The 23,888-nt window shown below is 40.1% G+C and overlaps 1 protein-coding gene across 4 annotated transcripts in view; it reads right to left on the bottom strand.

Moving 5' to 3' along the window:
• PRKACA (protein kinase cAMP-activated catalytic subunit alpha) overlaps nucleotides 1-23,888 on the bottom strand; it is a 71,212-nt gene that overhangs the window by 34,425 nt on the left and 12,899 nt on the right. For 2 of the 4 annotated variants that reach the window (XM_088133563.1, XM_088133561.1), the window contains exon 1: nucleotides 20,579-20,978. The exons of 1 other annotated variant lie outside the window; for it this stretch is intronic. Coding sequence is in view for 1 of the 3 variants with exons in the window: in XM_088133559.1 (XP_087989685.1) it covers nucleotides 19,202-19,391 (190 nt within the window). In the remaining 2 variants the exon portion in view is untranslated. Of the gene's footprint in view, nucleotides 1-19,201; nucleotides 20,022-20,578; nucleotides 20,979-23,888 lie in introns of those variants that run through there. One more of the 4 variants, XM_088133559.1, reaches the window with a different exon arrangement.

The following is a 23,888-nucleotide window of genomic DNA, read 5'->3' as shown; positions in this document are numbered from 1 at the left end:
AGCAAAGGTTATTATTTGAATGTAGTCACAACCTTTTAAAAATTGGCTCATAATTACTGGGGGGAGGGAGGCACATTTGGACTCTACTTCAGGCACCAAAATGTCTTGGATTGGCATTACACAGGTTTCCTGCTGGCCAAGTAGCATTTCCTTGTGCCAGCAGAATACAGATGTTCTGGGCAGCTGTGTGTTTTCATTATGGAAATTCTTTTTTCCAAGGGTCTGACAGTCATTAAGCTTATTTTTCAGAAACAACATAGAATGCCCCTGTTTGCATTCCTGTTTGGTAACCAAAATCAAATTAGTTTGATTTTCTTTTAACTTTGCTTAAAGATCCTATTTTCTATCCTGATTGTTTTGAGAAAAAATGTCAGTTTTGATTTTTGTCATTTTTTCTTCTCTCAACATTTTTTCCAGCCACTGAAATTTGATTCTCTAGCTTTTACAAAATTTTAACAAATAGCATTCACTATTATTTGGCTGCCCATTTTTCCTACTTTGGCATCATGGTTCATGATGCTAACAGTTCATAATTACTTTCTCTTAACATGATACAGTTTCTACAGTCTCAGACATTTCCTTCCTATTAGTCAGATTCTAATTTAAAAATAGCACACCCCCGATTGTTTCCTTAACTTTTTGAAGAAAACATTTGTTCAGAACAAATAAGAGCTGTGTTTATGCCCCATTAAAGAGAATTTCCAACAGATAGATCATTTCTGCACTAACGCTGTGTTCCTAATGTTTGTTTATAAGAGGAATATTTTATCCCCAAGTGGAAGAGTTGTTAAATGGTTGGACACTATACATTTTACAGTGACAGGAGGAAGAATTTATTTCCTAGTGACCGTTCCTAGTTTCCTGAACAGAGTGAAGGCCAGACAGATTACCCTGAAATAGTACAATTCCCACAATCAATTCTGTCCCATCTATCTTGACTGAATGATTTCCAGTGTTATACAGAACACAAGAACATTATCATCTGATTCCTATAATGCTACTTATTTCCTTTTATATTACAAGTTAAATTCCTAATTCCTATTGGGCATCACAGAAATCCCCTTAATTTTACTTCAGTACTTATACAGTTGTCCACAGTTGTCTTTAGATGTGCTGTTTGATAGAAATCTCAAGTTATCTAAGTATTTCATTCAGATCTTGTAATTTATCTTTGTTTCAGTAAATTCCATTTGTAGTATTTGCCAAGGAACTGTAGCTAGGAAGTAACTGTGTTATCTAGTCTCCATTTCAAAGTTCATCTCAGTCAAGCAAACTAGTATTTCTATAGAATCATAGAGTTGGAAAGGACCTAAAAGGTCATCAAGTCCAACCCCCTGTACACTGCAGGATTCACTACACCATCCCCAAGAGATTACTATCCAGCCTCTGTTTGAAAACCTCCAGTGAAGGAGAAGAAACCTCTCTATGCGGTAACTTATTCCACAGTATCTAGGCTTCAATTCTGAATAGGAGCCATTATTACCATATGACTTCTCAGATTGTTTCTTTAACAGCTCTAGTGGTGCATTTGATAGTGGAGGCAGCAGTACTGAAAAGTAATCCATGAGCTTCTGTAATTTCTTCAGGATTTTGTATTTGAGCTCAAGATTCTTGTCCCCAAATGTTAAATTGTTTTATTCTACCCAGATTAGCTCAAACTATCTTATTACTCCTTTCACAGCAGCAAAAGATTTCTTTGTCTTATTATAATGCTTCTTTTTTTCCTCTTAAAGTTGCCCAATTTTCTGTCCTTGCCAGTGTCATCTCTTACCTTTTCACGATCTGCCATTCTGTCAGATGTATTGTGCATACATATTGAAAGCCCAACAGCATAACGCTATCTATAATACGTTTTGCAAGTGGCCGATTGCAAAAACAATGTTGATTTGTTGAGTTTTGCAAACAGATTGTCTACTACAAAAACCTTCAAGTCAAAGAGCAAAGCAAGTTATTTTTTTCACTTCACTTTTACAGTATGTATGGGCTGAGCTGCAGTGAAAACATTGCTATTGCTTTTTTTCTTGTCATAGTTCTGTAGTTGTTTGTATAGGCAGGATACAAAAAGTATGTTTAACTGTATCTTATGTTATTTGCAATATTAATTTTTTTTTTTAAATGTGTCACCGCTTGACCAATTTTCTGCATACAGTATTCAGGGATCGCCATCTCATCAATTTTTGTGGCCCCAGTATGAAAAAGCAGGGAGCAAGGACTCATTTCAAGTGTCCATTCTTCTTTATGGTAGAATATTCTTGTTTGAACTCAACCTGCTCAAAATTCTGGTGGAACGTTCTGAGTGGGGCTGTTTTGTTCCAAGTTCAGAACAAAATGTTTCTTTCATGCATCTCCTATTAAATATTGTTTTAAATGTAAACATAAGCAGCAGCAAGCAAAGGATTGCCATTCTACCCCCTCCTCTGTTTCTGTTTTACTAGCTAGGCTAGGCCCCTCTTGTCTCTCCTCCTACAGGAAAAATCAGAATCAATTGTGAGTAAAAGCAGTATGGCTCTCTACAGGGAGGCATCACATAATTCCCATAAAACATTATTTAATTGGTGAGAATAGCATAAGCCCAGCATTTATTTATTTATTTAACTTATATTACCCTTCAAGAGCCATCACATGCCCCATTATAACAGTAACAATTTCTGGTTATATCACAATATTTCAAATACCTTGGAGAGGTACCTATTGGTCTGGGACCGTAAAAAAATGATTTGACATTTACCAAAGCCCGCTTTGAAGTATTCACATCCTGTTTCCATTAGTTTGCCAGTTTAATCACTACACCACAGTACAGTCATTTGCATCTGGTACTCCATTGGATGGGAAATGTGACAAAGGAAACAGCATCTATCTCTCTTATTGACCATTCATGCTCCACCTCAAATTTAGGACAGAACTTTTGATTTTAATTTGTGGGTTGAACTGCCTGTTCTATACATATATGCCCAGAGTGTTTCTGTACACAAGTGATTGAACAGTGTATTGGTAATCCTCTGCACTTGTTCTGAATAAGAATACAGGCATAGTGATGGTCTTGATAAAGCCAATAAACTGAACCCCAGTCCAGCAAACACAGAGATTCTATTAATAGATAATCTAGTTGATCATGGAAGTGGCATTCAGTTGTTTCGCATGCTGACTAAAAATTAGATTTGCATGTTAAAGATGCTATTGGATCCAGCCATTCCGATGACAACTGTAGGACAGAATGAGTTGAAGCAGAGAACTGCACCCATGCATTAAGACTGAAACTCAGGCAATTTACTAGCTTGCTACATGCTTGCTAATCTGCCTATGGATTATATCCGCCAAAAGAATCATGCCAACCAAGAGTGCAAGCTTCTGCACAGACCCGGACTCTGACCCTACATTTCCTGCTGATGCTGACTGCTTAAACAATGGAGTTTTGTGGGCAAGTGAGGTACTAGCCAGCAAACTACAAATGGGATTGCCCCTTACAGTGGCCCTGGAGTGAAAAGACCCCATTGTACTTTTATTTTGCATACATGTGGAATACTGGGATGGGATAGTTTTTAATGGGGGAGAAAACTGGATTGCTGGTTGCACTAGGATGCATCAGAAGAATGGGAAATAGCCTAGAATGGAACAGTAAAGTAATAACTGTCAAGTGTTGATATGTGGAATGCTGCACCCTGGCTAAGACAGGTAAAGGAAAACAGGTCACTGGCACTCCCTTTTAGGTTTCAGGAAGTCAGGATGACAGCAATGGTAACCCCTTCAACCAGAATGTCCTGCTCTTCAGTGCTATGTTACCTGCTAGTAAAACTATTATTCAGGATTAAATCCTGAGTGAAAGTGCTTACCTAGTCATGGAGACTTGGCTTTGAGCCCTGGGTTACTCCATGACACTGTAGGCTAGGACTGAAGGGAGGAGACAGAGTGGCCACGGACTATAGAAATTTCATCTTGCAAATCAAATGCTCCATCCAACAGTAAGCCATTTTGAGTACATGCTGCTACATTTGGGTAGCTGCCATCTACAGTGGGGCAAAAAAGTATTTAGTCAGCCACCAATTGTGCAAGTTCTTCCACTTAAAAAGATGAGAGAGGCCTGTAATTTTCATCATAGGTATACCTCAACTATGAGAGACAAAATGGGGAAAAGAATCCAAAAAATCACATTGCCTGATTTTTAAAGAATTTATTTGCAAATCATGGTGGAAAATAAGTATTTGGTCAATATCAAAAGTTCATCTCAATACTTTGTTATATATCCTTTGTTGGCAATGACAGAGGTCAAACGTTTTCTGTAAGTCTTCACAAGGTTTTCACACACTGTTGCTGGTATTTTGGCCCATTCCTCCATGCAGATCTCCTCTAGAGCAGTGATGTTTTGGGGCTGTCGCTGGGCAACACGGACTTTCAACTCCCTCCAAAGGTTTTCCATGGGGTTGAGATCTGGAGACTGGCTAGGCCACTCCAGGACCTTGAAATGCTTCTTACGAAGCCACTCCTTCGTTGCCCGGGCAGTGTGTTTGGGATCATTGTCATGCTGAAAGACCAGCCACGTTTCATCTTCAATGCCCTTGCTGATGGAAGGATGTGTTCACTCAAACTCTCACGATACATGGCCCCATTCATTCTTTCCTTTACACGGATCAGTCGTCCTGGTCCCTTTGCAGAAAAACAGCCCCAAAGCATGATGTTTCCACCCCCATGGTTCACAGTAGGTATGGTGTTCTTTGGATGCAACTCAGCATTCTCTCTCCTCCAAACACGACGAGTTGAGTTTAGACCAAAACGTTCTACTTTGGTTTCATCTGACCATATGACATTCTCCCAATCCTCTTCTGGATCATCCAAATGCTCTCTAGCAAACTTCGGACGGGCCCGGACATGTACTGGCTTAAGCAGGGGGACACATCTGGCTCTGCAGGATTTGAGTCCCTGGCAGCGTAGTGTGTTACTGATGGTAGCCTTTGTTACTTTGGTCCCAGCTCTCTGCAGGTCATTCACTAGGTCCCCCCGTGTGGTTCTGGGATTTTTGCTCACCGTTCTTGTGATCATTTTGACCCCACGGGGTGAGATCTTGCATGGAGCCCCAGATTGAGGGAGATTATCAGTGGTCTTGTATGTCTTCCATTTTCTAATTATTGCTCCCACAGTTGATTTCTTCACACCAAGCTGCTTCCCTATTGCAGATTCAGTCTTCCCAGCCTGGTGCAGGTCTACAATTTTGTTTCTGGTGTCCTTCAACAGCTCTTTGGTCTTGGCCATAGTGGAGTTTGGAGTGTGACTGTTTGAGGTTGTGGACAGGTGTCTTTTATACTGATAACAAGGTCAAACAGGTGCCATTACTACAGGTAACGAGTGGAGGACAGAGGAGCCTCTTAAAGAAGTAGTTACAGGTCTGTGAGAGCTAGACATCTTGCTTGTTTGTAGGTGACCAAATACTTATTTTCCACCATGATTTGCAAATAAATTCTTTAAAAATCAGACAATGTGATTTTCTGGATTTTTTTCCTCATTTTGTCTCTCATAGTTGAGGTATACCTATGATGGAAATTACAGGCCTCTCTCATCTTTTTAAGTGGGAGAACTTGCACAATTGGTGGCTGACTAAATACTTTTTTGCCCCACTGTACTTCCTTGCCTTAGCAGTCTCGCTTAGATTACTTAGACTCACTGAGTTAGCTGAGATGAGCTCAGGTGCACTGGTTTATCCTAGGTTTCTTGTCTTGGGGACTTGCAGTGTCCACACCGAGGCTGCCCACTACGACAACCATGGGCTTATCCCAGCTAGTATGTGGCTTTACAGATGCAGATGCTGGATTTATTTTGTTCACATGGGGTTAATAATCAGAAGATGGAGAATTTTTAATGTTTCCACTATCATGGACAGATCACTCTCTGATCAGTTTTAGGCTAGTGGTATAAAATCCTGCAAGAACAGAAAATGGCTGAAATGGTCCAACTCAGACATAGATGGATTCAGATGGCTTCCCACTTTGTCAGAGATACTACTGAGACTCTAGCTAATCTATGGAATGCAAAGTTAACCCAGAAGATTAACCCAGAAAGTTCCTAAGAACTTTCTTGTCTCTCAAAGCTCTAACTTTCAAAATATTATTTTGCTAAACCAACCTTTCTCAACTGGGGTTCCATGGAAACCTAGGGTTCTGCAAGAGGTTGCTAAGGGTTCCATGAGAGATCATGATTGAAAAAACAAATAAACCTTTTTTTTTTTTTAATGTTTAACGTACTGTGGGTTGTTAATATAATAATTTTTACGCAGGGGTTCCCTGAGACCTGAAAATTATTTTAGAGGTTCCTCGAGGGTAAAAAGGTTGAAAAAGGCTGTGCTAAACAAATTAACTAAAGAAAAATACATGCAACAGAATTAAAGGATCAATACTATTTCAACATTGATAAGCATAGCAATAAAAAAAGAGAAAAAGAAAAAAAGAGAAAAAAGTTTGCAACTCCAAAAGTTTTGACAATATTGCTTGAAAATCTGTCCTTTGTTGAAAAAAACCTAATTTAAATATTGATAAACAATACTTATCAAATGCATTATAAGCTCTAATCACTGATTATCTGTAGACATTTCAGTTGTGCCTTTGGTTGTGATATGGTATTGAGACTGCTTTGGTCACTTTGATAATGACCTGCACTGGAAACTAGACACCGGAGGTGCCCTTGCTCAGTGGCTTTCAATACCATCAATCATAGTATCCTTCTGACTTACTGGGTAATTCTTTGGGATATTGTTTTACTGTGGTTCCAATCTTTTCTGCTGAGCTGTGTCCAGAGGATAATACTGGGAGGCTACTGTTCAACACAAGGCCACTGATCTACAGTGTCCCATATTTCTATGAAACTATTGGGGAAGGTATTCTGCAGTGGGTACCCTCAGTATAATGATGATATTCAGCTCTACTGCTCTTTACCATCCAAATAAATAATCTGCTGAAATTCAGTAACAGGCTAGATACTCATCTAAAAAGCTGAACAAGGTGAAATTAAAATCAGATACAACAGAGAGGTAGTTAGTAAACTAGACTCAGGGATAGAGGTTTAACCCTAGTTTGGATGGGGTAGCATGCCCCCTGAAAAAGCAGTTCAGTGGCCTGAGAGTGCTCCTTGATCTTCAGCTGTCATTGAATTTGAAGGCAATGATTGCACCAAAAAACATTTTATTCTACTCAGGTTTTACTTTCTGTGTTCTATTGGATTCAGAAGTCCTGGTCTTTGTCTACATGTTCATGAACAAATTTGCTCTAATTTTATTTTTTTTTTTGGACAACAAAGGTTTCCTCCTGGCACACCTCCCACATAGATCTGATTTGTGCAACTTCTTTCCAAAGGTAGACTCAATATTGTTTCACACCAATAGTGACAAGAGCTATCTGTTGGTCACATGACAACATTCTGAGACTTATTTCAACATCTTGTGTTCTGCTCTTGGGCTGAACCTGCTGGTGCAGCCAGGCCTGGGCAAGTTGGCAGTTGTATGTAATCTTCTCCGCTTGTAGATGATCTTCTAGACAGTGAAATGATTGATGTCCAATTGTTTGGTGGTCTTTTAAAATCCCTTTCTAGACTCACAGGCATCTCTAACCTTTCTTAAGGCCTCAAAGAGCTCTTTCGATCTAGGCATGGTGAGACCACACACTTCGGCAACAAAGAGCAAATCAAACTAAATGTCTAAGGTTTAAAGACAGGTTCTAATCATTTGCACTTCATCTGGTGCACCTGATTCTAATTTTAGATATTTGAGGTAGTGATAAATGGAGGGGTGTATTTACTTTTTACACGTGAAATTTGCATTTATGTTTATTTAAATTACACAATGGGCTACAAAATGTAAATGGTGCGTGATACTTGTTATATGATATCCCTTTTATCAATATTTTTGAAATTAAGATCAAATATCTGTATGTTGAAATATGTTGAAAAAGTAAAAAAAAAAATCAATGGGGTGTACTTACTTTTTCACATGACTATAAATTCTATCTAACCAAAAATATGATACATGTTGCCATTTCTTCTGGTATAACCATTCTCCTCTTGTGGCTTCTTTATGAATCTCTGATGACTTTTCTGACAAATTTATAGTTTACGTAGCATTGCTAATTAAGATATATAGTTCCATCTAAAATTACATCACTATTAAGTAATTAAAGTATTAATTATTCCTGGAAAATTTTCAGTGATTTTTTTTTAACACAACAAATTTGCAGTTGTTACTGTTTGTATCTATCTTACATGCCATTGCTGTACTATATGCATTTTTCTCTCTTTATATGGCCTTTGAATTGCAATTGGAAGCAACTGGAAGTCAGTTTTGACAGACTTATCACTGACAAAACAGCTTTAGAGAACTTGTCACTGTGTATGGAACCAGCTGAAGTTTCTAAATACTGGATTTAAGCAGCCCCTTATGTAATGTGTTAGATTTACATATCAAGCATGAAAAATTGTAGCAAGAAGGGCTGTTGCAGGTTCATGAGCTGAATTCTTTCAATAGAATGTTAAACCTTTGTTTGTTTATTTGAGGTATATCCTGCTTTCTGCTGAGATGAGCTCTTGGTCATCAGATAAAATTAAGGAACAATACAAAAATTTAAAAAATATTAATATAAATTAAATTAATATTTAAAAGCCTAGTGAAAGAGATATTACAGATTTTCTAAATGGTTGGAGTCCAGATGCAACTTCTGAGGAATAGCTTCCAGTGGGCCTGAGATGTAAGACTCTGGTAATGGGAGTTTCTTCAAAGAGACTTTTTCAAGGTTAGCCCCACTTAGAGCACACTGCACTAGTTAATACATGAGGTAAAAAAGGCATGGATCACTGTCACCAAATACGATGGGTGAACAAGGATTGCAGCTGACATATTAACTGTAACCGTGAAAATGTTCTTTGCCGTGTGGCAAATTACCTTCAAATTACCTTCAAATTCAGTGACAGCTGAACTTGTCAATGTTTTTTCTTGGTGCCAGTGAAAAAGGTTCACTACAGGCTTTTAATGATTTCTTGGATGTGCCATCAAAGTATTAACCAGGTCCAACCCTACTTAACTTTTCAAATATCAGCCCAGTTTGGTTAGGTACCACTTTGGCCTTTCTTTCTACATCCTCTCTAGTTCTTCCTTCAGACCCTGGTACTTCTCCAGCTTCTCATACTCCTTCCTGATGTTACTTGGCATTGCTACATCTATCACCATCGCTGTCTTCTGGTCCTTGTCTACTACCACAATGTCTGGTTGATTGGCCAGTACCTGCCTGTCTCGATCTGGAAGTCCCACAGGAGCTTAGCCCTGGTAAATCCTATGCAGGGGCTTGTCTTGCCATGGCACTTCCTCCACTTGAACTTCCTCCCATGTCTACTGCTGCCTCAGGCATTCTCTCAGCAGCTCATCTTTGGTTGCCATTTTAGTGATGTACTCCTGGATGCTCCGGGTTTCATCCAGGACAGTGGCTTTGACACTCATCAAACCTAACCCGACCTCTTTGCGGCTGGTGTACAGTGTCTGGGTGTTGGACTTGGGGTGGAAACCTCCATACATTGTGAGGAGCTTCCGGGTCTTCACATCGGCAGCCTCCATGTCCTCCTTTGGCCAGCTCACTATACCGGCAAGGTATCTAATGACTGGCAGGGTGTACGGGTTGATGGCGTGGATCTTGTTCTTCCCATTGAGCTGGCTCTTCAGGACCTGTCTTATCCTTTGGTGATACTTGGAAGTTGCTGTCTTCCTTGCCTCCTCATGGTGGTTCCCATTTGCCTGTGGGATACCAAGGTACTTGTAGCTGGTTTCTGTCTGCTATGTGGCCCACTGGTAGTTCCACCCCATCAGTCTTAACTACCTTCCCTCTTTTTACTACCATCCAGCCACACTTCTCCAGTCTGAATGACATCCCAATGTCCTCACTGTAGATCCATGTGAGGTGGATCAGTGAGTCGATGTCTCATTCACTCTTAGCATACAACTTGATGTCATCCATATAGATGAGGTGACTGATGGTGATTCCACTCTTGAACTTGTACCCATATTCAGTCCTTGTGATTATCTGGCTGAGGGAGTTTAAGCCTATGCAGAACAGCAGCAGGGACAGTGCATCACCTTGGTATATGCCGCACTTGATGGCCACTTGTGCGAGCTGTCTTGAGTTGACTTCCAGTGTTGTGTTCCACAGTCCCATTGAGTTCTTGAGGCAGATCCTTAGTGTCCTGTTGACTTTGTATAGTGCCAGGCATTCACAGATCCATGTGCATGGCATTGAATCATAGGCTTTCCTGTAGTCCATCCAGGCTGTGCTCAGATTGGTCTGCCTAGACCTTGAGTCCTGGGCGACTGCTCTATCTATGAGCAACTGGTGTTTTGAGCCTCTGGTGTTGTTCCCAATGCCCTTCTGAGCTGTGCTCTTGTACTGGCCCATATGGTCTTGTAGCTTGGTGGCTATGATGCCTGATAGGACTTTCCATGTTGTGCGGAGGCAGGTTATTGGCCAATAGTTGGATGGTGCTGTTCCCTTGTGAGGGTCTTTTATGATCAGCACTGTCCTTCCTTGCATTAGCCAGTCTGGGTGGGAGCCTGCTGCTAGCAGCTTGTTCATCCGTGCTGCTAGCAGCTTGTTCATCCGTGCTGCTAGGTGTTCATGCATTGCTGTTAGTTTCTTTAGTCAGTAGGTGTGGATCATGTCCGGGCCAGGTGCTATCTAGCTCTTCATGTTCTTGACCCACTGTTGGATGTCTGCTACCACTTTGCACTGGTGTTATGTATCTTCTCTTTCTCCCATATGTTCTACCAGTACTGTTCAGTTTCTGCTGCTGGTGGCTCTGCTGTTACTGTGTGGTTGCACTGCAGTTGGGAGTACATCTTGGATGGTTCTTTGGAGAACAGGGCATTTATTTTCTTGGCCTCTGCTTCGCTAGTGTATCTCCTTAGCCAGCGCTGTGAGCCTTTATTTAGCAGTCTTTAGGGCTTCAGATAGAGTCAGGCCCATGTACTTTTTCAGTAGCTGAGTCTTATCCTTAATCTCCACACCCTTCTGTAGTTCCAGCAGCTGACTGGCTTCTCTCCGAGTTGCCTTGATCTTAGCCTCCAACCTCATTTTCCAGGGGGGATATGTACTGCTGTTCTTCTTAATCCTGTAGTCAAGCATCTCCAGGATTACAGTGGCTGCAGCATATAGCAGTTCATTGGTTTGAGTTATGGTGGTAGTAGGGATTGTCGTGAGGGCTCTATTGGGATCTTCTAGCATACTATTTGATGGTACTTCTCCACTGAGCCTTGGTGATCAGTCTCGAGGGTGGACTATAGCTAGTTTATCCATGATCTTATGCCTCATATTAGCTGCTGTGCTCTGTAATAGAAGGGGTGGCAGTGATGTTCCAGCTTCAGGTGTTGGCTGCACATCCGGTTGTTCTTCCAGGTCTGTGTGAGTCCGGTTTGTAACGTGGAGTTGGTCTATCTCACGTTGTGAGAGCAGCTTCCTCTTCACTATGTTGAAACATTGGGTTACTAGCTGTTTCTCAGTTAGTGTGGATGTAGGTCTTCTGTCCATCCATAGTTCCCTCATACATTTCATATATCCCTTCTCATCAGGTCTACTGTTGTAGTACCATTCCATCAATTCCACGTTCTCTCGTCTTGTCCATGTATGGTTTGTTCCAGTAGCCCACTTATCATCAGATTGTCCTGGTTCCCCAACATCTGACGCGGACCTTGTTAATCCGGGCAACATCTGAGCCAGCATGACTCTCTTAGTTTGCGTCACTCTCATATTTGAGGTAGGCAGGTGAAGCGTTAGGGAGTCTTTGCCCAAGGACCCCTACTGGTAAAGTAGGTACCAGCTGGGATTTGACCCCCAGTCTCCTGCATTAAAGGCGGTGCTCTAACCACTACGCTATCCAGCCCCTCTCTATATATAAAAGTTGCTCTATATATAAAAGAAAAAGACAAGCAGTGCAATACAACTTTCAAACACAAAAGCAAGATGTATTTCTGCTCCCAGCATCATGAGGCATACTGCCATTATCACCAAAGGAAGGAAGGAAGGTTTCAGGGCCTGATTTTGCTTATGGGCTTGTCTAATGCTGATTTTTTTACCAAAGGTTGGTGGATCTGTTCAGTGAATAGGTGAAATAAGGAGTCCCCAAAGAAAGTTTTTAAATTGGTTTAAAGTAAATTAAATTAGTAAATCTAATTATTATCTGACTAAATTATACTTTTACATTTAATTTGCATTATAATTGCATGTCTACACTAAATTATCCAGCAAAGTGAACTTATATCAGGAAAGAGAGATATAAAAATGAATGGAATCCATCCACTTCCCCCCAAATGTCTGCATTTTTCTGAAAAAAAATCAGGAAAATGTAATTTTATATTTCTATACATACCAACTGCATTTCCTGGCCACAGAAGACTCATGCCTATTATCGTTGACATAATATGCTTACCTCAACCAAAACACATTGAGGAAAGAGATGGTGGACTTCTTTGCTTTCAAAGGAAAGAAAAGGGATGCCTGTAGGTATGCAGGACAATGAAAAGGCATTTGCTGGATGACTGAGGGAACTACATTATTGATCTCCAACAAGACAGCAGCCTGAAATAAAGTGAGGAAGCCAGGGGGATTCTTTCTTCTAAATAGGGCAGCAACTATCTAATAGAATCAGTTCTCCAAACAGATGCCCTTTAATATGTTGACTACAATTCCCATACTTTCTAGTCAGCACAGCTATTCTGGCTGATGGATTACAGGAGACTGTATATGGCATATTTGATGAGCAACCAGGTTGGGGAAGGTTGCTAAGAAAGTGCAAATCCACAAAATGATGTAGAGTTTGTCTGTGCATGCACAAAATGTTTCATGACCATGGACTAAAGTGGTCACATTGATTTAGTTAAGCAGAATGCAACAGGTGGTATTATAGAAGTTAAATTAATTTAATGCCTTTTAAAATAAACATTAGATTATTTAATTCTGTAATTGTCAAATGATAAAAAAAACTGAATAGTATCTATGATTTTGCTTCTTGGAAAGTTACCTCTTAGAACAAGGAATTTAATTACACTTTCATTTTCAATTTAACTTTCATGCACATATGTTTAAATTATGTAGAAAGTACCTGCTGATGTTTTTCCTCAATTAAAAAATCTCCACTATTACCCTATAAATTGAATAGAATTTTTTTCCCCTTATCATCTGGAGAGACCTGCTAAAGTATGAGATGGCTGAAGAGAAGGAGGGAGCCTTTACAATGGCTACATTTCTTCCCAGTCAGATGTTTGTCTAGCCTCCTCTTTGCTCTCCTCCTGCTTCCAGGCAAATACATTTTTATTTAGACAAGACTTTGTCTAAATTTGTCTCTTTATTGCTCAACCTATTTTATCTGTCTGCTGTTTTGCCCTCTGACCTTTTGACTTATTTTCATCTCTTTTTATACTTGTAATTTTATGTACTTATTTAATTTCATTGCTAGCTAGCTTAAGTGTCATATGTAGAACAGTAGAATATAAAATGGAAATAAAAAGTATAACATTTTTGAGAGGGTTAAAAATCCACACTGCACCAAAACACGGATATACAATAAGCCTTTGCAAAGGCAAAGATAGGCTGGTCATCCAGTCGGACACAGAGGGAGTAATCAAACCTATGTCCCAGAGGTATAAAGTTCTAGGAAAGAGAAGACTTAGAGAATAATATTTGAATTGTTATACCTGTGCCTTAACCCCAGCAATGATGGACATCAACTCCCAGAATTCCCAGCCAACTAATGTCCACACATCTGGAAGCTGCCAAGGTTGGGAAACACTAGCTTATACATTGAAAGATAAATTATATTACAATTTAATGAGGAAACAGGTCATACTTTACTGAAGTAATTTTCCATAAAGTGTTGTATTAGTTGTTTCATGCAGCTTTTGCATAATTTTAAATATGCATGCACAACTGCTGTTTTGAGGGAAGAGATAAAGACTTTATTTATTTATTTAAACAATTTATATAGACGCCTATCTCACCACAGGCGACTCTGGGCGGCGTACAACAAAACTAAAAACAGTAAAATGCATTACAAATATATAAAACAAAATAAAACAGAGAATAAAAGGAAGTTAAAAATAAGGGAGCCACCTCATTAATTCCTCCGTCCCCCAGAGTCCCCAGGCCTGCTGGCAAAACCAAGTCTTAAGGGACCTCCGGAAGCTCAACAATGACGAGGCCAGCCTCACCTCAGCGGGGAGATGATTCCACAATGTGGGCACTACAGCAGAAAAGGCCTGCTGCCTGGGGCCTGCCAAATGTATCTCCCTAGGTGATGGAACCCATAACATGCCCTCTCTGCTGGATTTGGTAGGACAGGCAGATGAAATCGGGGAGAGGCGATCCCTCAGATAGCCCAGCCCCATGCCATGAAGGGCTTTAAAGGTCAACACTAGCACCTTGAATTGGACCTGGAAACAAACTGCTAACCAATGCAGCTCATGAAGCAGAGGTATAACGTGTATTCTACTAGAAATACACATAACTGCTTGCGCCACTACATTTTGCACCAGCTGAAGTTTCCAGATACTTTTCAAGGGCAGGCCCATGTAGAGCGCATTGCAGTAGTCTAACCGGGAGGTGACCAGGGCATGAGTGACCGTGAGTAGGTCCCTCTGATTTAGGAATGGGTGCAACTGGTGCATAATACAAAGTTGTGCAAAAGCCCTCCTAGCCACGAATGCTACCTGCTCTTCGAGCAGGAGTCATGAGTCCAGGAGGACCCCCAGATTGCGCACAGGGTCTGTTTGGGGCAGTGCAACCTTATCTAGTACCAAAGATGGTAAAATCTTAGAACCAGAGGGGCTCGAAACCCAAAGCCACTCAGTCTTGCTAGGGCTCAGTTGAAGCCCATTGTTCCCCATCCAGATCCTCACAGCTTCCAGACATTGAGATATGACGCCCACAGCATTGCTTAAGTCACCAGGGGTGGAGATGTACAATTGAGTTTCATCAGCATACTGATACCTCACCCCATGGTGACGGATAAGCTCACCCAGTGGTCTCACGTAGATGTTAAATAGGAGAGGTGAGAGCACCAACCCCTGTGGCACCCCACACAGCAGGGGGAAGGGATGGGATCTCTCCTCCCCAATCACCACCGACTGGAACCGACCCTGGAGAAAGGAGGCAAACCACCATACCATGCCGCCCACCCCCAATTCTCTGAGTTGGTCCAGAAGGATACCATGGTTGATGGTACTGAAAGCCACCGAGAGGTCAAGTAAGGCAAGGATGGATGCACAACCACCATCCCACCCACGCCAGAGATCATCGAAAAACGCAAGCAATGCTATTTCTGTACCATACTCAGGACTGAACCCTGACTGAAAAGGATCCAGATAATCCGCTACATCCAAGATCCTCTGAAGCTGCTGTGCACCCACCTTCTCAGTCACCTTCCCCAAAAAGGGGAGGTTGGATACTGGATGAAAGTTGTCCAGTATCGTGGGGTCCAGCAATGGCTTCTTGAGGAGGGGGTGAACCAAAGCCTCCTTTAGAGGTGCAGGAACAACCCGCTCACTCAAAGAAGAATTCACCATCGCCAGAACCCACCCACACGACACCCCCCAGGCTGCTTTCACAAGCCAGGAGACTAAAGAGCAGGTGGATGAGCTCACAGTCCTAAGGACCCTGTCTACTTCATCAGGCCCAACAGGTTCAAACCGTTCCCAGATAACCAGGCAAGACTCCACCCTGGGCATCTCCCACAGACTTGCAGCAAAGCCAGCATCCAACTGCGAATGAATCCAAGCTATTTTGTCTGACAGATGCTGAGCAAATTCCTCTGCATGACCTTGCAAAAGGTTGTCCAGGCCCCCTGTACTCAAGAGGACCCATATCACCCGAAACAGGGTTGCAGGGCGGCAATCTGCGGATGCAATAATGGCGGAGGAGTGCTATAGCTTTGCCGCCCTTACCGCCACTTGGTAAGCCTTAATAGCGGCTCTAACCTGTGTTTAGCTGTGTTCGTCCTTAGATGAGTGCCAGCGACGCTCTAGACATCTCTTCTCTTGTTTCATCTCCCTCAGCTCCTCCATAAACCATGGGGAGTGATGGGATCCATGGGAGGGGAAACGATGCATAGACTTTACCTAAAAACCCCTAATAATCAAGAAAATATCAGCTTGAACTATCATACCTTTGACATCAGCACTGTATAACTAACATAAAGAGTCTCTGGTGAGAGTTAGAAGGTGTGGAGAAACAAATGGCCCAGCTAACGCTAGCTTGCAATGACCAACAGAGGAAGTCATCTATACTTGGCCCAGGAATGTAGCTACTCTTTAAATAAATACCCTGCGCCACGTTGGCCCTATTGGGGCAGATGCTTAAAGCTTAAAAGGCTGTGGAATGTACAGGTAGTCCTTGTTTAACATTCACTTGTTCAGCAACTGACGCTGAATGAGAGGTACTTACAACAGATCCTCGTAGTTGCAGCAATTGCAGCATCCTCATGGTCACGTGATTGCGATTTGGCACTTGGCAACCAGCTTGCAATTATGTTGCAGTGTCCTGCAGTCATGTGATTACCATTTACGACCTTCACTGCCAGCTTCTGACAAGCAAAGTCAATGGGGAAGCTGGCAGGAGGTCACAAATGGCAATCATGGAACTGCAGATGATGCGACTGCATGGGATTCACCTAATGACAGCAACTGGGACTGCTGGAACTGCTGTTGTAAGTCAGCATGGTCACGTAATGTTGTGCCTTATGACCACGTCACTTAGCAACGTAGTTTCTGGTCCCAATTACCATTGGTAAGCAAGGACTACCTGTACAGTTTTATTCTTTTTTCCATAGTAACTGACCACTAGGTGGATAAACAAGCTGTTTATTGTTTTTAGGCCTCTAAGGTTTCCAAGACAATGTTAAGGTTGTTTGAGGGACTGTCTCTCCCCAGTTATATCTACCCATCCCATTAGGTCTGGCAGGAAAGGCTTGCTCTGGATCCTATCTATTAGGCACTGTCATCTGGTGGGGCCCAGGAAGTGAGCCTTTTCTGTCATGGCACCTGCCTTTGGAACATCAACCTACATGGAGATTAGATTGGCACCAACCTTGCTGGCTTTTCATAAGGTCTTAAAGACATGTTTTGTCACTGAGCTTGGGGATCCAGATGTGTGGCACAGCCTGTGCAATGGTTACATTGACTTGTTGGTTGTTTTGTTTTTTACCTAGGCTGTCAGTTATGTGTATATTGTTTTTATTGTTATAAGCTTTATGGTGTTTTTAACTGTTGTTAGCCATCCAGGTAATGAATTTGAGATGGGAAGCCATACAAATTAATCAAATAAATAAATAAAACAAATAAAAAGTTAAACGGAAGCCTAGATTTATAGAATGCAAGATATGCCAACAAATATGGAAAGAAAAAATATTTCAAGTTCACTGACTGAATGAACATCTGAAAAACCAACACACTATTTCCACAAAGCTTATCAGAACCATTCAGATGTAATAGCAATTTTTCTCATGGGAGTTTAATAGATTCAATTGAGGGAACTTATAGTGAATTCACAGAACCACGGAAAAAAACCTTTATCTTACTCCTAAACTGCCTAATTGTTAAACATCAGTGAAACTACACAGCAATTTGTCAAACCTTAACCTCGTATTACTGAGCAATGGAAGATAAAAATGATCTCAGAAGGCACACTTAGAAATCACTCTTTTTATTCATATCCCCTTGATTCATTAAGATCTTACTGCTGGATATTTCGCCTAATAAGCCCTCCTCCCTTTCTGAACCTACTTTTCATGTACAACAGGGTCAGATGCAGGAATGAATGGGTAGCAATGCCAAAAGATTAAGGGGCCAAGGAATCTGGCATCATATGTTCTACAAGCTTCTATTTTAGACCAGGTGGCAATAACAAAACATTATTGTGACAATTTTGTTTAAACATGTTTGAACATCAAAGAACAGATTGCATTCACTCCCTCCTACTTAAAGGAGCCAATAATGTAAGGTATAGACAATGCAAGACCTACTACCTACTTTTATCCCATCATCTGAGATAGGCTACTCTAGGAATCAAAATTGAGCCAATGAGAGAACTAGAGTACAACTTCAGACAAAATTAAGGAAAAAAAATTGTAACTTTGGTCAGTGGTGGCAGGAAAGAGTAAAAACAAGACCATGTCTCTATGGTGTTCCGTCTACCTTGAACTGAAATTGCTATATCAAAAAGTCAGAGTAGGCACAGACTGACACAATAAAGTGCTTACAAGGCAGGTGAGAAGAGCCCAGAAGATTAGTTATCAAGGTGGGAACCAATGCTTGAAATACTGAAGTGCAAAGAGAATTTGCTACTTAAAAATGGTTCATTTGCCAATGAATGAAATATAACCAGAAACATGCATTATTCTCAGATACATATAACCACAAACCAATTATAGAATTGCTAAACCATTGACTGGGAGCAACTGGAAGTAGAAATATGAAAAGCAGATATACTTTCTCCTCATCTATCTGCCCATTCTCCAAAGCATTCTTACTAGGATAGAGAGAATTTAGGTCAGGAAACCGGTATAGGAAAAAGGTGTTCTATCTTTGCTTTTCTTCTCATACCAACATAGAAGTCGTTGGTGATTGCCACTGCATGGAAACATATATTTGGGGCCTGTCTCCCATTTGCTGCTTGACAAGTTATTTATATTTACCTGAACCACATTTTCATATTCCATGCAGTTTAAACTTAGAGTGTTGAATCACTAACAGCTAGGTTCTAGTAACAGAATGGCCAATTGTGAGAAAAAACAAGTACTGTGGATTTGAGAATCAAATGCTATGTAACAGTAACAAATGCTAGCGTCATTAACGAAAGCAGCCTACCCTTAAAAACTGGGTAATTTAATATAGAGAATGAGGTGGTATGCTCTGGGTCTCATCTATTAGGCAATGTCATCTGGTGGGGGCAGAGAGAATACAGAGAATGAGGGGGTCAGCATTCAAAGCCAGAATGGCCACCACAGTTTTGGTATCCATATTTATGGGCCACTCTGGAAGAGATCAAGGGCCTATTTTAATGTTCTGCTCCACACTCAGGCACTAATACCGACATATTAAAGAGCAACAGCAGCATCTCTAAAGATTCATTTGAGGAACAGAGCTGTTGGAAACTCTGCATCCATTCCCACTTCTTTGGAAATCATGCTCAGTTTGTCAACTCACTTTGTTTATTCCAGGCAGCAGTATGCTCTGATTCAAAGACAGCCTCTCCACAGCTTGGTGCTCCCGCATCATTCCATGGCCCCCAGTAAAAGATCCGCCCTGCAAGATTCTCCAGTTTCTGTAGCGCTGACATCTTACACCCGTTGTTCTTGTTGGAGTCTTGACTATTCATTTCAGTTCCATAGCTCATGTTTCCCTTAATTTTATCAGTAATTCTTTTGTCGTTCCAGGTCTGCTCTCACAGCAAATACAATCAGGCAGCTCAGTCAGGATTTAGGAGAGCACTCTCTTTGATCATTGCTATTTAGCCACTGGTAGAGGCAAGCACAGTGTTTTTCCTGTCCGAAAATGTGAAGTGGAGGCTAAAGGAAGCAACTGGAGAGCAGACACACTTCCAGCAAAGCTCTTTACATTCCCCTTCAGCTGACTGAGACAGACATTTGGCTTGAGCTGATTGCTCTCAACTTCTAACCAGGACAGAATTTCCATCAAACCCACCTACCCTGGACAAAAGCACTTGTGTCAGTTCAGCAACAGCTACATAGCTCTCCGGGGCAATCATCCATAAACATGCCAGATTTTTCTAACCCCCACTATGTCCAGAAAGGCTCCACGACAGTCCATTCCATATTGGAAGCTTGACCACTTATACAGCTGGTTAGAGGGTGAGCAGCAGACAGATTTGATTAATACAGAAAAAGGGAGGTCTGCCAGATCAAGGGTAGCAAGGGCCATGCAATAAGGCTTAAAATAGCTCAGAGATTCTTTGTATCTCATTTGCTCTCAGAGTTGAAGGGAGGGCAAATAAGGATCTCATCAGGTAGGGAAGTCCTATTTTAAAAAAAACAAGTTAATTCTTTAACAGGAAACAGTTTTAAAGACAGAGGTATTTAGATAATAATAGCATCCCCAAACAAAGAACTGGTGCGATAGATGGGACAAAGCCTGGTGCAGTCCATAAGACATAAGTACAAATTAAGAGACTGCTCAAAGTCATATTTCTTTGGGTGCTCCGCATTCTAGAGATGGAAATCTCCTTTTCTACATGCTAAATTTAAATGTAAACATTTATTAGCTTAACAACAGTTGTACTAACCACAACTTGTGGAATATCTAAGCAATTCCAAATAACTTATAAGAAGGAAGTAAACAGAAGTACTGTATATACCTCTAGTCCAGAATGTCCCAACAACTAATCAAATAAAAAACACTATTTTGCTTTTGACATCATCTGCAGCTTTGACCATATCCCCAAGTTTTAAAAACTATGCTTAAATAAAGTCATCCATAAAAGAGAAGAATGGGCAGGAGAGTCAGGGAGAGAAAAAGGTAAAGTACAAGGCATGTGTCCCTTTCCAAAAAAATAAAACTGCTTACCAATAAGATTCAGATTCAAGATGATAATTAAATGTGACAATAGCAATCTGAAGACCAAACTGATTATAGGGCCAGGAAGAAGTCATTACTTTAGCCCTCTGAAGTTACGTAAGATATAACCAACCAGCCGACCAAACAAATGCATCCACAGAAAGAGTTGGGTCCAAAACTGGAAACTGAATTCAGAGTCACCTTCCCATGTACTTTGAGGATGGCTGGGTTTAGAATCCATATTACAACCTCCAGTTACCAGTTCTGCTCTCTACATTTAGAGTTGATCCAGATTCAGGCTGCAAGATCAGTTCTTCCAATATTGGATCTCCCCATCATCTCCAATACAGAATTCGTTTCTAATTCAAAAACTGCATGGCAAGGCTGCACTTCTTGACAAGAAAAGCATGCACAATGGCAGAGTAGTTTTGCAGTACTGTTTCAGAAAAAACCCAAAGGAACAGCCTTGAAGCAAGAAGTGGCTGGGCATGACGCCAAATTTGTACAAAGCGTTTAAAGGAACAGACTCCCAATTTCAGATCTTTATAAAAAGACTTTACAACTGCCTGAGGAAATTTTATACACCTCAATCATTTTAGCACAGGGAATGGGCAAACTGGGTTATCAATGGGGACATAATACCTTTAGCATCTAAACCTTTGCATTTTTAATTAATAGCAGTACCCAAGTTTCCCTAGCATTATCTACACAATCATAGGCCGAGCTACAGATCATAAGACAAGAAGATATTAACAAATTCTGACAGGAGACAGAAAGACTGCTGCGAAATTCTGTTTATGGACTAGTGATTAACCAAGTAAGATGAGTAGAGAACATGACTAGAAAATGTTTTGAAGTCCTGTGTTAGCAAGCAGTTTCTGGACACTTTGTAGCTTGTTTCAACATTAATAGAAATTTAAAAAATTCAAAATATTACTAAAAAAAATCAGGTTACATGTTAATCAAATATGCTCCTAATAAAATTATCACAGATATTCTGCAGAGCAAATTTAGGATACACACAGATTTGTTAGTCAAGTACATAAAATAAGAGAACAACCAATTCCCTTCCTAGAGTTTGACTTACACACAGGAAGAGAAATCAAATGTGGATCAACAACAGAAGATACAGGTTTTTTCTTGAAAAAATCAGAAACCTTAATTTGTTGCATTAAACAAACGGATTCTCACTTCCAAAGAAAAGGGTTAAAATTGTACAGATGAAGTTTGATTAGATTAGATTTTTTTATTTTTTGTCATCTTGGAAGGTAAATCTTTGGTGGATTCAGCACAAAAGCTTAAAATATTTTCTAATGATCATGCTGGAATGAATGTATTGAGCTAGAACAGCAGAAAGCAAAGGTTGTATAAGTCAAGAAGTGGGACACAAGTAGGGCAAACAGAGTAATCCTTGAAAAGCTTTGCTTTCTCAGCAAGTCTCTGATTTCCCATGCTTCTAGAGGGTTATTTTATCACTCCAGCTGTGGATGTACAAGAAGATGAGCAAGAATCCAGCTAGGGAAAGAAGACTTAAACTGGAACAACTAAGTATATAATCAGTTGGGAGGAAATCAAAAATACTCCTCTCACATACCATTACCAGGTATTGCTACATGCAATTAGGCCAAGTACTTCCTAAATTTGGCAAAACTGTTGAAGAAATCATCAATTACTAGTTAAGAACATAGTATGTGTTATTTTCATATATTCTGATAAGATAAATATGGAGATTATAAAATCTAAAAATAATATAAAATTGTTAAAAGAATCAAATGTGTAAATTAATTAAAATTATGCCCCTAATGATATGAAATTCATTCACACATTGCATGAAAGGCCTTTTTCTACAGGTGGTGCAGAAATCTTAGTTGGAATACTGGCAGGAGAATAAAAATATGCATTAAACTTATCTTCCTGAATCCCAATGCAGATTTTGAGAGCAAGGAAAAATATACTTGCTACTACTTACTTAACAGAAACTTCTAGATTTCATATAAATAAGTTCAGTTGATAAAACGTGATCAGAAAGAGCCTGTTCTACACCAACTAAATTACAGGGTATTTAACCCACAGAACCATCTAACCTTATCTGTTGCTTGCTAGATGCGCAAGTTTAAACTCCCATAATTTCTCAACCCGCATAATCATGTAGGCTAAGAAGTTGTGGAAATTGATGACTAACATATATGGAAGACTCAATGGTGGGAAAGAGTGCTGTAAAAGCACTTCATATACCATGAAGATGGGATTAATTTATCTAGGAGCATGACATCCCAATGCACAATTACTGTATTTTAAAATAAAAACAACTTAAACATTTTAAAGTTCATGATTTTTCTCCTTGGTGTACATCTTCCAACTCAACCAATAAGCAATAAATCATTTTTTCATTATGTAAACTGGATATTGGAATATACTTAGTTTTATCCTTAGCCAATAGCTTTCATCAGGCTGTCACAATACTGCCTCAGAATATGAGAGCCAGATCATTCTGCTGTCTCCCATTTCAGAATGTTTGGGAGATATATTTCAATATTTTTTCTGGTAAGAAATTTGTTTATTATGAAATCAATTTAATCTTTCAGATTTTGAGACTATATTATTTGATAAACTGTATCCTTGGGAATTTTAGTTATTCCCCCAAAATTTGGTTTTAAAAAAAACAAAACAATTATCTAGCAGAAAATGGCACCCCAGTTGCAATCAGCCTGGAATATTCTAAGAATAAACATGGTTAGAAGTTTGCAGTCCCTATGTAGAAGTTACAAATGTAACATTGAAAAACATACCAGAATATAAATTAATAAGGTGGCTCACAAATTATAAATCACCATCAATCATTAGAACAACGAACAGAACAATGAATGATAAACATTAAATAAAAGCAGAGAAATACTAGCATCAAACTGCATTAAAAACAGCAGGGAAAGAAAAGCATTAACAAAGCCTTGCTGAGAGAAGACCTAGCCAATATTTTCTTTTCATTTACTTAAGGATAATAGTAATTAATATGACATAAATTGATACAAACTACTATCAAGAGCTACCCCACTGAAACTTTGCTGTTGGCTTCATCAGTGGAATGCAATGAAATATGCAATTATGATACATTTGGAAAACCAGCAAAGTCCTGCATAAACCAATAGTCATGAGCATGCATGTGTATAATTAACTGCAGAAGTGGTGAAATAAGCTCCTTGTTTTTATATTTCATATATGGTAAAACTAAGAAAGTTAACTATTTCTTTTGAATTTGTTACCCACTGATGTCCACTGACTGAACAAGATTGAAGTACAGAGCTATAAAATTAATCTTAAT

Source organism: Python bivittatus, unplaced genomic scaffold (genome assembly GCF_059951505.1).
Source record: "Python bivittatus isolate LINGU-HERP-01145 unplaced genomic scaffold, Pbiv_v1 ctg000080_np1212, whole genome shotgun sequence".
NCBI classification, from domain to species: Eukaryota; Metazoa; Chordata; class Lepidosauria; order Squamata; family Pythonidae; genus Python; species Python bivittatus.
This window is presented reverse-complemented; position numbering and strand designations above follow the sequence as displayed.